The 13,838-nt window shown below is 49.0% G+C and overlaps 1 protein-coding gene across 3 annotated transcripts in view; it reads left to right on the top strand.

The window, feature by feature from the left end:
• The window catches only part of llgl1 (LLGL scribble cell polarity complex component 1), a 164,022-nt gene that overhangs the window by 67,606 nt on the left and 82,578 nt on the right, over positions 1-13,838 (top strand). For all 3 annotated transcript variants that reach the window (XM_070901483.1, XM_070901481.1, XM_070901482.1), the window contains exons 3-4: positions 2,822-2,903; positions 4,478-4,608. In XM_070901483.1, the coding sequence (XP_070757584.1) occupies positions 2,822-2,903; positions 4,478-4,608 (213 nt within the window). The remainder of the gene's footprint in view (positions 1-2,821; positions 2,904-4,477; positions 4,609-13,838) is intronic.

The raw sequence follows: 13,838 nt of genomic DNA on the forward strand, positions 1-13,838 counted from the left end.
AAAGGTAAAGAGCACCCAGCCCAACCAGTCCGCCCCACACAACTGCGATACCCCATGTATCATGACATTTTACACTCTACCCCACCCAGAGCCATGCGATCTCCTGGGAAGGCAAAAAAACAGATGAAAAACCAATTGCAGAAACAAATCTGGGAAAATGCCTCTCCGAGCCATCCAGGCGACCACCCTGACCATATTCGATTCCCTACAGTACTTACCATCGTATCTGCGCCAGCCAATAAGAGGTTTTCCAGTCTAATCCCACTTACCAGCTCTTGGTCCATAACCCTGCAGGTTACTGCACTTCACGTGCACATCCCAGCACCTTTTTAAATGTGGTGAGGGTTTCTACCTCTACCACCTTCCAGGCAGTGAGTTCCAGACCCTCACAACCCTCTGCATGCAGAAGCTTCCCTTCAAATCCCCTCAAAACCTTCCAACCAACCACCTCAAAACCTATGCCCCCTCGTAATTGACCCCTCCACCAAGGGAAATGGGCCCTTGCCATCCACTATGCCCAGACCCCTCAACATTTTATACACCTCAATGAAGTCTCCTCTGTTCCAAGGAGAACAACCCCAGCCGATCCAATCAGTTCTCATAACTAAGGTTCTCCATTCCAGGCAGCATCCTGGTAAATCTCCTCTGCACCCTCTCCAGTGCATCTCTCCATCTTCCTATAATACAGTGACCAGAACTGCATGCAGTACTCCAGCTGTGGCCTCATCAAAGTATTATACAATTTAAGCATTACGAATAAAGGCCAGCATTCTGTATGCCGCCTTAACCACCTTATCCACCTGGCCTGCTACTTTCAGGGATCTGTGGACAAGCACTCCAAGGTCCCTTTGTTCATCTACACTTCTAAGTGGCCTACCGCTTAATGTGTATACCCTTTCCTTATTAGCCCTCCAAAAGTGCATCACCTCACACTTCTCCAAATTAAATTCCATTTGCCACTGCTCTGCCCACCTGACCAGTAGATCGATATCCTCCTGCAGCCCATGACTTTCCTCTTCATTATCAACCACACAGCTAATTTTAGTGTCGTCTGCAAACTTCTTAATCATACCCCCAACATTCAAGTCTAACTCATTGATATATACCACAAAAAGCAAGGGACCCAGTACTGAGCCCTGCGGAACCCCACTGGAAACATCATAGGCAGTCCCTCGGAATCGAGGAGGACTTGCTTCCACTCCCTAAGTGAGTTCTTTGATGGCTGAACAGTCCGATACGATAGCCACAGACCCTGTTACAGGTGGGACAGACAGTCATCGAGTGAAGGGGTCGGTGGGGCTGGTTTGCCGCGCGTTCCTTCTGCTGCCTGCGCGTGGCCTCTTCATGCTCTTTATGTTGAGACTCGAAGAATGCAACGCCCTCCCAGATGCACTTTCTCCACCTCGGGCAGTCTGCGGCCATGTTCTCTCAGGTGTCAGTGGTGATGTCATACTTTACCAGGAAGGCTTTGAGAGAGCCCTTATAACGTTTCCGCTATTCTCTTTTGGCTCGTTTACCATGAAGGAGCTCCGCATAAAGCATTTGCATAGGGAGTCTCGTATCTGGCATGCGAACTATATGGCCTGCCCAGCGAAGCTGATCGAGTGTGGTCAGTGCTTCAATACTGAGGATGTTAACCTGGACGAGGATACTGATGTTGGTGCGTCTGTCCTCCCAGGGGATTTGCAGGATCTTGCGGAGACATCGTTGGTGATATATCTCCAGCGACTTGAGGTGACTTCTGTACATCGTACATGCCTCTGAGCCATACAGGAGGGTGGGTATTACTACAGCCCTGGAGACCATGAGCTTGGTGGTAGATTTGAGGGCCTGGTTTTTGAACACTCTTTTCCGCAGGCGGCCAAAGGCTGCACTGGAGGCGATGCTGAATCTCTGCATCAGTGTCTGCCTTTGTTGATCAGAGGCTCCCGAGATATGGGAAATGGCCCGCGTTGTCGAGGGCCGCGCCTTCCAGTCTTCCAGTCACAAACACCCATCAACCATTACCCTTTGCTTCCTACCTCCAAGCCAATTTTGGATCCAACTTGACACTTTGCCCTGGATCCCATGGACTTTTACTTTTGTGATCAGTCTGCCATGTGGGACCTTATCAAAAGCCTTGCTTAAAATCCATATACACTACATGGTACGCACCGCCCTCATCAACCCTCCTGGTTACCTCCTCTCAAAATTCAATTAAGTTAGTCAGACACAACCTTCCCTAAACAAATCCGTGCTGAATGTCCTTGATTAATCTGTGTCTTTCCAAATGAAGATTTATCCTGTCCCTCAGGATTGTTTCCAATTTTCCCACCGCTGAGGTTAGGCTGACTGGCCTGTAATTACTCGGTCTATCCCTTTATCCCTTTATAAACAAAGGTACAACATTAGCAGTCCTCCAGTCCTTTGGTGCCACATCTGTAGTCAGAGAGGATTGGAAAATGATGGTCAGAGCCTCTGCTATTTCCTCTTTTGCGTCTCAACAGCCTGGGATACATTTCATCCGGGCCTGGGGATTTATCCACTTTCAAAGCTGCTAAGCCCCTTAATACTTCCTTTCACTGTTTATCTCATCTAATATTTCACACTCCTCCTCCCTCATTGCAAAGTCTGCATCACCCCTCTCTTTTATGAAAACAGATGCAAAGTATTCATTGAGAATCATACCCACATCTTCTGCCTCCACACACAGATTTCCTTTTGTGATCGCTAACAGGCCCCACTATTTCTCTAGTTATCCTCTTGCTCTTAATGTATTTATAAAACAAAATTGTGGTGACATTTTACAGATTTGTTTTGTTCCTTGACCTAAGACTTTAAGCTATGGCACTCCAGGTGTGGAGTTTACGGGGCTACACAGGGAAGCAGCCACTGTGACACAGATGCACTTTCTCCCGGGACAGGTATGACGTACTGAACAGGATGCAAACTCCATCAGTGCAAGATGGTCGAGGGGGAAATGGATGTGAAGGGTGGAAAACAAGTACATGTTTGGAGTTTTGCCTGGGGTTTAAGGGGGGGGGGGGGGGGGGGGGTGGAGAGAGAGAGAGAGAGAGAGAGAGAGAGAGAGAGATGGGGGGGGGGTGGGAGTGAGTGGGGGGGGGGGGGAGGGAGAGTGAGTGGGGGGTGAGAAAGGAAGAGTGGGGTGGGGGGGGAGAGAGGTGGGGGGGGGGATAGAGGGGCAGAGAGTGGGGGGGGAGAGAGGGGCAGAGAGTGGGGGGGGGGAGAGAGGGGCAGAGAGTGGGGGGGGGGGAGAGAGGGGCAGAGAGTGGGGGGGGGGAGAGAGAGGGGCAGAGAGTGGGGGGGGGGAGAGAGAGGGGCAGAGAGTGGGGGGGGGGGAGAGAGAGGGGCAGAGAGTGGGGGGGGGAAGAGAGGGGCAGAGAGTGGGGGGGGGGAAAGAGAGGGGCAGAGAGTGGGGGGGGGGAAGAGAGGGGCAGAGAGTGGGGGGGGGGGAAAGAGAGGGGCAGAGAGTGGGGGGGGGGAGAGGGGCAGAGTGGTGGGGGGAGGGGGAGAGGGGCAGAGTGGTGGGGGGAGGGAGGGGCAGAGTGTGGGGGTGGGGGGGGAAGAGGGGCGAGGGAGGAGAGGGGGGGCGGTGGGGGGGAAGAGGGGGGCGGAGGGGGCGGGGGGAGGGAGGAGAGGGGGGGCGGTGGGGGGGAAGAGGGGGGCGGAGGGGGCGGGGGGAGGGAGGAGAGGGGGGGGCGGTGGGGGGAGAGAGGGGTAGAGTGGGGGGGGCAGGGGGGAGAGAGAGAGGCAGAGTGGGGGGGGGGCAGGGGGAAGAGAGAGAGAGAGAGGGGGGCAGAGTGGGGCATGGAGCTGAATGGCGTCGGAGCTACAGGCTTAACTCCATTGATTTAACATTGACGTACTGTTCACACCAATAAAGGTAGGTGCTTGTCAGTGCAATGGCCCACATCCAGGGTCATGTCATCGATAAACTGCTGAGGTTTAATTACTGATCTCTGTCTTGAACTTCTGTGACTGTTTCCTGGAACAGCTCTGCAGATTTACTCAGTCAGAAACGGAGTTTCTGCGTTCTCCGAGCAAGACTGAGAATGCAGTGGTGTAAGGGAGTGAATAACCATTCTAGCACAAAGCTTTTTTAATGCAATGTATTGAAGCAGCTAATGTGCTGGCCACAGTTCCACGCTTGCTCAAAGTGCTGTGCCTGTGTGAGCATTTGCTAACAGCATGCAGCTCCACAGCTGAGTCCAGTCACTTCCTCCCCACAAGTTACGCATGCATTTTTGATGATCAGAAGTGGAAACTGAACTTTTTGCTCCACTGAGCCCAGTCACTCTGAGGCTCATTGCACCAGTCTCACTTCTGGATCAGCTGAGTAGTGAAGTTTGCAGAGAATCGGACCTGGGAGTGTCTTGGTCCGAATGGCATAGTGCTGCTAGTGCATTCATTCAGCCACCAGTCAGGCCAACGTGTCCTTGCTGTGTGACCCTATTTTGTGTATCTCTTCCCTTCCCAGGGCCGCCTCTTGTCTCTGCTGGATGATAATACCATGCACCTGTGGGAGGTCAACCAAAGGAACAGCTATTCTCACCTGGAAGAGATCCGCTCCTGCACACTTCCTGGACGACCAGGGTTTGACTGCGCTAAGTACAAAAACCTACTGTTTTTTTCTTCACACGTGTTCTGACTTTAGCCCAGTGACCGAGAGATGACTCTGGCTGTCAGGCAGAAGGGAAAAGCTAGCAGATTGATATTTCTGTTTATATTTTGCAGGCAAATAAACTCAAGCGTGGGTTTGTTTAGAACCATTACCCAGCTTGTAATTCCATACTTTGCCTTGTGTATATCCATTACATAGAATTACATAGAATATACGGCCCAGAAACAGGCCTTTCGGCCCAACCAGTCCATGCCATCATTTATGCTCCACTCGAGCCTCCTCATCTAACTATCAGCATAATCCTCAATTCCTTTCTCCTTCATGCTCATCTTGCTTTCCTTTTAAATGCATCAATTTTATTTGCCTCAAGTTCCACATTCTCACCACCCTCTGGATAAAGAAGTTCCTTCTGGATTCCTGATTTGATTTCTTGGTTATATTGATAGCCTCTAGTTTTGCTCTTTCCCACCTTTTCATCATTTTTAAAATTTTTATTGGGTCACCCCTCGGCCTTCTCTTTTCAAGAGAAAAAAGACCCAGCCTGTTCATCCTTTCCTGATGGGTATAAGCTCGCTCATCTTGTGAATCTTTCTGCACTCTCTCTCTCCAGTGCCTCTATGCCCTTTTTATAATATGACAGCCAGAACTTTACATTGTATTCCCAAGTGCAGTCTAACCAAGGTACGATGCAAGTTTATATAACTTCTCTACTTTCCAATTCTATCTCTAGAAATAAACCCTAGTGCTTGGTTTGCTTTTTTATGGCCTTGTTAACCTGTGTCACTACTTCTAACGATTTGTGTATTTGTATCCGAGATCCCTTTGCAGCTACTGTCCATTCTGCTACTTGTCCCCTGACTCCACACACACTCATCTTCTTCGTTAGTCTATTATGTGGCATCTTATCGAAGGCCATTTAGATACATTACATCCACTGCATTACCCTTGTCTTCTCTCTGTTACCTTTTCAAATAATTCAAATGAGGTTGGTCAAGCAAGACTTTCCCTTGTGAAATCCATGCTCTCTTGGTTATTATATTGGTTTCTAGATGTTCTATTTTCTCCTTTAGTAGGGATTCCATTATTTTTCCTACTGCCGATGTTAAGCTGACTGGTCTATAATTCCCTGGACATGTTCTATCTCCCTTCTGATGTATAGCTATAATGTTAGCTATCCGCCAGACTCTGGCACTATACCTTTTTCTTTCGAATTATTAAATATATGTAATGCCTCTGCTATCTCTTCCCTAGATTCTTTTAAAATGCCTGTGCTGGCTCTTGATCATGCCTGGCTGTCCACATACCTTACTAAATGTTCTTTTCAAATATGCATCCCTTGTACACTCCTTGGCAAATACATAATCCTTGGATGGGATAACACTCTCCAAGGGGAACGTTGAAAGCGACCTGCTCACTATGTCCAAACGCAAGGTGGCAATAGTCAACAGGATGCTGGGCGATAGCATTGAAAAATCCCTGGAAATCCTGCTCTTGCCTCGCTGTACAGGGGACCCTGAACCATTGAGTGTTGCAACATAAGAGGTCACCCAAACTTTCGAGAGGAGGGAGGCTGCCCATGTGTTGGAAGGATAAGCTACATGAAAGGACTTAAACAAGCTTGGGGTGTTGAGCATCTGAGGAAGATGTCTCCGAGGAGAACTTGTATAAAATACTTAAAGCTATCATAGAAATTTACAGCATGGAATGAGGCCATTCCGCGCCGGCCGAACAAGAGCTACCCAGCCTAATCCCATTTTCCAGCTCTGGGTCCGTAGCCCTGTAGGTTACGGTACTTTAAGTGCACATCCAAGTATCTTTTAAATGTGGTGAGGGTTTCTGCCTCTACCACCCTTTCAGGCAGTGAGTTCCAGACCCCCACCACCCTCTGGGTGAAGACATTTCCCCTCCTATCTCTTCGAAACCTCTCCCCAATTACTTTAAATCTATGCCCCCTGGTTGTTGACCCCTCTGCCAAGGGAAACAGGTCCTTCCTATCCACTCTATCCAGGCCCCTCATCATTTTATACACCTCAATCAGGTCTCCCCTCGGCCTCCTCTGTTCCAAAGAAAACAGACCCAGCCTGTCCCAACGTTGGGGAAAGTAAATCCAGGCCATGCTTGCGCAGATGGAGAGGGCACATATGAAGATGAAGGAACTGTTTTATGACAGACGGTGGGAAGTATCTTTACAGAGGGTGTAAGTGGCCGGATGGTTTGTCAGGAGCAATGGCTGAGGACTGGGGGCTACTTGCAGGAAGACTGTAGGGTGAACATTGGAAAAGGTTCCGATCAAATGAGCTTGTGTAATAGTGGGAGGGGATTGCTGCTAAATTATCGCCAAATCTTGGTAATATTTGGGGGGTGTATTGTATATGGAACCTTCCCTCTTCCAATCATGCTGTCCTTTTAAACATGAAGCATGAGCCACGTTGGCACCGTTCATGCTGTAAGCAGCAGTCAGTACGGAGATGAGCTCGCTGGAAAATACACCGGCCCGTTTTATAAACCACAATTTCTTTTAATCCTTTGAAAATCCTTTAATCTGAAATGTCCATCTAGGCCATGGAAGAGTTTAGTGAAGCTTTTTGTTTTGCTGAGAGGGAGGCACTCCAGTCCTGCCGAGTGGAGCTTTCTCACTTCAGACCCTTCAATCTGCGGCCAGCATTCTCAATCCAGTGCTGGCACTAGCTGGACACAGGCCAAAGCTCCATCTGCAGTGTCTTCAGCAATGTGCCTCAGCACCAACCTCTGCTCCTGCTTCTGTACTACTGACATTTTCCACACCAGTCATCTTTTATAATGAAGGCAGTAATTTAGTGCCAGATTGGGCTCACTTTATGCTGTTGGCCCATGCCCATCAGGTAGTGGGTTGAGACTGACAAACCCATTTCACATGGGCCCTTGCAGCTAGCAGATGGGAGCTTTTCATCCTGTAAATCTGAGCTGGAGTGGCATCCTAGTATCAGAATTGAAACATTAGTGTGGAAAACGTGGGGCTGTGTAGCACTGTGTTCGGCCAGCTTCCAGGTAGCAAAGATGGGAAGAGGACAGGGGCCGGGAATAATGGAGTGGCCTGTATGGATGAAGATAGATGTCCTGTGAGGGTGACTGATGGTCAAAGCCAAGATTGGTGGGGCTATGAACAGAAAGAGCTGAAGGAAGGAGGGAAACAGACAGACTGCTGTAAGAGCCAGCAGAAGGGCTGTGTGATGGTGAGGACTTGTTTGTAGCAGCCTAGTTCTGACTGATTCCAAATGAGGGGAGCTCTGCAGTATGCAGGGTCCTAGCACGGAGCCTGTGGTGAGGGAGCTCTGCAATATGCAGGGTCCTAGCACGGAGCCTGTGGTGAGGGAGCTCTGCAGTATGCAGGGTCCTAGCACGGAGCGTGTGGTGAGGGAGCTCTGCAGTATGGAGGGTCCTAGCACGGAGCGTGTGGTGAGGGAGCTCTGCAGTATGCAGGGTCCTAGCACGGAGCCTGTGATGAGGGAGCTCTGCAGTATGGAGGCTCCTAGCACGGAGCGTGTGGTGAGGGAGCTCTGCAGTATGGAGGGTCCTAGCACGGAGCGTGTGGTGAGGGAGCTCTGCAGTATAGAGAGTCCTAGCACGGAGAGGATGGTGAGGGAGCTCTGCAGTATGGAAGGTCCTAGCATGGAGCGTGAGGGGAGCGTTGCAGGATGGAGGGTCCTAGCATGAAGCGTGAGGGGAGCTCTGCAGTATGGAGGGTCCTAGCATGGAGCGGATGGTGAGGGAGCGCTGCAGTATGGAGGGTCCTAGCACGGAGCGTATGGTGAGGGGAGCTCTGCAGTATGGAAGGTCCTAGCATGGAGTGTGAGGGGAGCTCTGCAGTATGGAAGGTCCTAGCATGGAGCGTGAGGGGAGCGCTGCAGTATGGAGGGTCCTAGCATGGAGTGGGTGGGGAGTTCTGCAGTATGGATGGTCCTAGCATGGAGCGTGAGGGAAGCTCTGCAGTATGGCGGGTCCGGAGCGTGTATGTCTTTGCCACAAAATGAGACCACGTGTGTGTTTGAAGCTTCTTAAAATGGAGTAATTATCAAGAGCCTTCAGTCTCTAATCAAACAATGCAATGCTGCTAATGTCACTGTTTAGTCTTTCAAAAAGAAGGACGATGTACTGACTCCATTCAATGTGTAAATTAAAACATTTTATCGGTGGATGCAATGTACAGCTAATTATGGACGATGGTACTTGTCTGTTTACATTAGGACCCCAGCACCACAACTCAACCTGCCCCCTGGCTGCCTTTAATCTTCAAATAAAATCCTGCGGCTTGGTTTGCCTTGGTAGGGTACGATTCTTTACCATTGCTACCCAGATGAGATCAGATAATTCAGCACAGCTGGGAATTAAATGTGGAGCTGCGTGATGCTCCTTCTGCCGACGCTTGTATGCAGGTCCGTCTCTCCGATCTCCCTTGTCCAAGTCTGTTAGGTGCTTTACCCCGCTGTAACTTTCCAAGTGATGCATCTATCTATATACTGAGTCTGTTTTTAAAACTTTTACCTGGTTATTGCCCTGGATCTAATTTCCCTTTCATGCTAATCTATAATGTATGCATTCTGCATCAGCAATTTGATAATTTCCCAAATACCCATGCTGCTTTTTAACCAGAACCTAGCGGGTGATCGGAGAGCTGCTTTCAATTGGGAACTGGCTGCTGAAACAAAGGCTTTCATATTTTATTTGAAACATTCAGTGATTTGAATTTTTCCTTTCTCCTCGATTCCTCTTGTGTGAGGCGGAACCCCACATAGTCCGCTCCCAAAGTGCTTGCGCACTTTCCACCATGTTGCTGGTTAGCAATCCGTGTCCAAACCCTCCCCATCTTTCAGGGGCATTCAGGCCCAACTGTAGCATTGGCTGGCCTCAGCACGGACTGGCAAGTGTGGTCTGCATAGCTGTGTTACAACAGCTTTCGTTTACACGCAGCCTTTCAGTATCCCAAAGCCCATTCTGGAGACCATTGGGTGGGGTGGAGGGGGGGAAACCATGTTTGGTCAGAGGTGGGTTTTCAGAAGTGGTTTGTAGGTGGGAAGGGGTGCTAGACACGATGATTAGGAAGAGAATTTGAGTGCAGGTGTATGTGGCTGAAGGTTCTGCCACTAATGATAGGTGGGTAGTGGCGGGGGAAGGAGAACTGAGATGAGGGTCTGGAGAGGCGGGTGCATGCTGGACTTGGCGAAGATTATTGAAGTGAGTGTGGACATGGAGGGGTTTGTCAAGCAGTAAATAGGCCTTTGACATTTGTGTTGAGGAAACTGGGAGCCAGTGAAAGTGATTTGAGGATTCAACCTTTTGAGTATGTTGGATGCAGCGTTGTGGGAGTTGTTTGTGTGAAGCTGGTGAGGGAGAGCACAGGTTGACTAGTCTTAGTGCTCAAATTGTGAAGGATTTCTATAATTGAGGTGGGAGTGTAAAGTGCAGAAAAGATTTACGGGATTGGTTCCAGGGATGAGGGACTTCAGTTACAGGGAGAGACTGGAGAAGCTGGGGTTGTTCTCCTTGGAGCAGAGAAGGTTGAGAAGAGATTTGATCAAGTTGCTCAAAATCATGAGGGATCTGGACAGAGTCGAGAGAGAGAAAGTGTTGGCCGGTGCAGATATAATAGTAAGTACTGCAGGGAATGGAATACGGCCAGGGTGATCGCCTGGACTAGTGTCGATTGCCTGGATGGGTCAGAGAGGAATTTTCCCAGGTTTTTTTTCTCCCTGGGTTTTTATCTGGTTTTTGCCTCTCCCAGGAGATCACATGGCTTCGGTTGGGGTGGAGTGTAAAATGTTTCAGTATAAGAGGTGTCGCAGTTGTGTGAGGCGGACTGGTTGGGCTGGGTGCTCTTTGCCTTTCTGCCATTGTTCATAGGTTTATATGTAACCTTCAGGGCTGCTGACCGAGGACCGTGTGGCTCTTTGTCGGCCGGCATGGACACGATGGGCCGAGGTGGTCTCCTGTGCTGTAACTTTCTATGTTTCTATTGCTGGAAGGGTCTAGAACCAGAGGACACAGATTTAAGGTGATTGGCAAAAGTGCCAAAGGCCACATAAAAAAACCTTTTTTTACGCAGCGAGTGGTTGGGATCTGGAATGCGCTGCCTGAAAGGGAGGCGGAGGCACACTCAATCGTGGCTTTCAAAAGGAAATTGGAAAGTATCTGAAAGAAAAGGAAAGGGCGGGGGAGTGGGACTGGCTGAAGTGCTCTTGCAGAGAGCCGGCATGGGCTCGATGGGCCGAATGGCCTCCTACTGTGCTGTAACTGTTCTATGGTTCTATTCTATGACTGTCTGCCATTAAGGGGCGCTGGCTGAACAATTTACAGTGATTGGCTTTAATGTTAATTCATAGAATCATAGAAATTTACAGCACGAAGGAGGCCATTTCGGCCCATCGTGTCCGTGCCAGCCGACCAAGAGCTATCCAGCTTAATCCCACTTTTCAGCTCTTGGTCCGTAGTCCTGTAGGTTACGGCACTTTAAGTGCACATCCAAGTAGCTTTTAAATGTGGTGAGGGTTTCTGCCTCTACCACCCTTTCAGGCAGTGAGTTCCAGACCCCCACCACCCTCTGGGTGAAGACATTTCCCCTTGCTCTAAACCTCCCCGCAATTACTTTAAATCTATGCCCCCTGGTTGTTGACCCCTCTGCTAAGAGAAACAGGTCCTTCCTATCCACTCTATCCAGGCCCCTCATCATTTTATACACCTCAATCAGGCCTCCCCTTAGCCTCCTCTGTTCCAAAGAAAACAAAGCCAGCCTGTCCAATCTTTCCTCTAAGCCAAAATTCTCAGTCCAGGCAACATTCTTGTAAATCTCCTCTGCACCCTTTCCCGTGCAATCACATCCTTTCTGTAATGTGGTGACCAGAACTGCACGCAGTACTCCAGCTGTGGCCTAACCAGTGTTTTATACAGTTCAAGCATAACCTCCCTACTCTTGCCTTTATTAGCTGAGGCATAGAATACAAGTATTACATATGCCGCCTTAACCACCTTATCTACCTAGCCTGTTACCTTCAGGGATCTGTGGATCTGCACTCCAAGGTTTCTTTGTTCCTCTACACTTCCTCAGTGTTGTACCATTTAATGTGTATTCCCTTGCCTTGTTAGACCTCCCCAAATGCATTACCTCACACTTCTCCGGATTGAATTCCATTTGCCACTGTTCTGCCCACCTGACCAGTTGATTGATATCTTCCTGCAGTCCGCAGCTTTCCTTTTCATCATCAACCACACGGCCAATTTTAGTGTCATCTGCAAACTTCTTAATCATACCCCCTACATTCAAGTCTAAATCATTGATATATACCACAAAAAGCAAAGGACCCAGCACTGAGCCCTGCAGAACCCCAGTGAATACAGCCTTCCAGTCACAAAAACACCCATCAACCATTACCCTTTGCTTCCTGCCTCTGAGCCAATTTTGGATCCAACTTGCCACTTTGCCCTGGATCCCATGGGCTTTTACTTTCGTGACTAGTCTGCCGTATGGAACCTTATCGAAAGCTTTGTTAAAATCCATATACACTACATCATACACACTGCCCTCATCGACCCTCCTGATGGAATTTTGAGAGGAGGTAATCAGGTTAATCAGACATGACCATCCCTTAACAAATTGCAAGCTAAGATTGGCTGGCTTTTGCTGGCCATGCCTGACAGAGAAGAGCCTTTTGGCAACAGAGCTTTTTATAGCAGGAAGTGTATTCCTGCCAGAGCTGGTTTCAGGCTTCAGTTATTTTAGGTTAATAAATATTTAATAAAATCTCATTCTAAGCCACATAATTTTATTCTTTTTTATGAGAAACTATGGGCCCAAGTTTCCACATGATTTGCGCCTGATTTTTAGGAGCAACTGGTGGAGAACGGACTATCTTAGAAATCGCAATTCTCCACATTTTTTTTTTCTGCAGTTCTAGTCAGGTAGAACAGTTCTACTTTGGAATAGAATTTTTTCTTCAAAAGGGGGCGTGTCCGGCCACTGACGCCTGATTTCAAAGTTTCCACAGTGAAAATGTACTCCAAACTAAAGTAGAATGGAGCAAGTGAAGATTTTTGTAGAACTGAAAAAACCTGTTCTACACATTAAAAAATCAGGCGCAGGTTACAAATTAGGCGTCCAGAACGAGGTGGGGGGGGGGGAGGGAACTCATTAAATTCTACAATAAATCCTTATTTATACTTCTACAACTATTATACAAATAAATCCAACCTGAATAAACATTTATAAGCAAATAAAAGATTAAATAAACCATCTTCCTACCTGTGTGAAAGTGCTTCAGGCACGGAGAATGCTGCAGTCAGCCTGAGGCGCCCGTTCTTCCCCGCGGGGGGGGGGGGCGGAAGAAGCGCCCGTTCTGCCCGCCGGGGGGGGGGGGAGGGGAGAGGAGAGGAGGCGCCCGTTCTTTCCCGCGGGGGGGGGGGTAGGAGGCGCCCGTTCTGCCCGCCGGGGGGGGGGGGGGGGGGGGAGAGGGGAGGGGACAGTGAGAAGGCTGCAAGTGCTGATGGTAATGTGCTTTTATTAAAAAAAAATTTTAAAATTAAACAGCTACAAAGAACTACAAAAATGGCCGAGTGCAAATGTTTTTTTCACACTGAGCATGCGCGAACGCTCCAACGCGCACGCGCAGCGTTGCCGGCAGGAAAAAAACTAATTTAAATAGTACCCGCCCCCTCCCACTTACAAAATCGGCGCAAGTGTAGGCTCCGCCCCCCTGGGCGCTGCGCCAGGCAGACAAGAAGCTGCAGAACGCTCCAGAATCGCGATTTCTTATTTTAGGCGCGAAAAATGGGCACCCAGCTCGGAGGGGCGCCGTTTTTTATCGTGTGGAAACTTGGGCCCTATATACTGACTTTGTTTCAAATGCATTTTTTGGGTTCTTTTCCTGGCTTGTTTCCTAATTTTTAGCAATTGCTTCCCATCCCCAAATCCCTGCATTCAGGGAACACTCGTGACGTGGACCTCTATGGTGAGCCATGCTGGACAGATTGTCTCTTTCCCATCACTTTTCTCCTCTCCTCCACCCCTCCCCATATTTCACATCTTGTATCCTGGCAGGAGAAGCTGCTAAACCTTCCCCTGGACATAGTGCTGTGATCTGCACATGACCCCAGTGGCCCACGTATTGGACTTGCCCTCATATCCCTTGGCTTGAGTTGTTTCCTGACCAGTGTCTAATATTAACATGCAAGAAATTAAGCTAGTTTTTGT

This window comes from Pristiophorus japonicus, chromosome 15 (assembly GCF_044704955.1).
Source record: "Pristiophorus japonicus isolate sPriJap1 chromosome 15, sPriJap1.hap1, whole genome shotgun sequence".
In the NCBI taxonomy this organism is placed as follows: Eukaryota; Metazoa; Chordata; class Chondrichthyes; family Pristiophoridae; genus Pristiophorus; species Pristiophorus japonicus.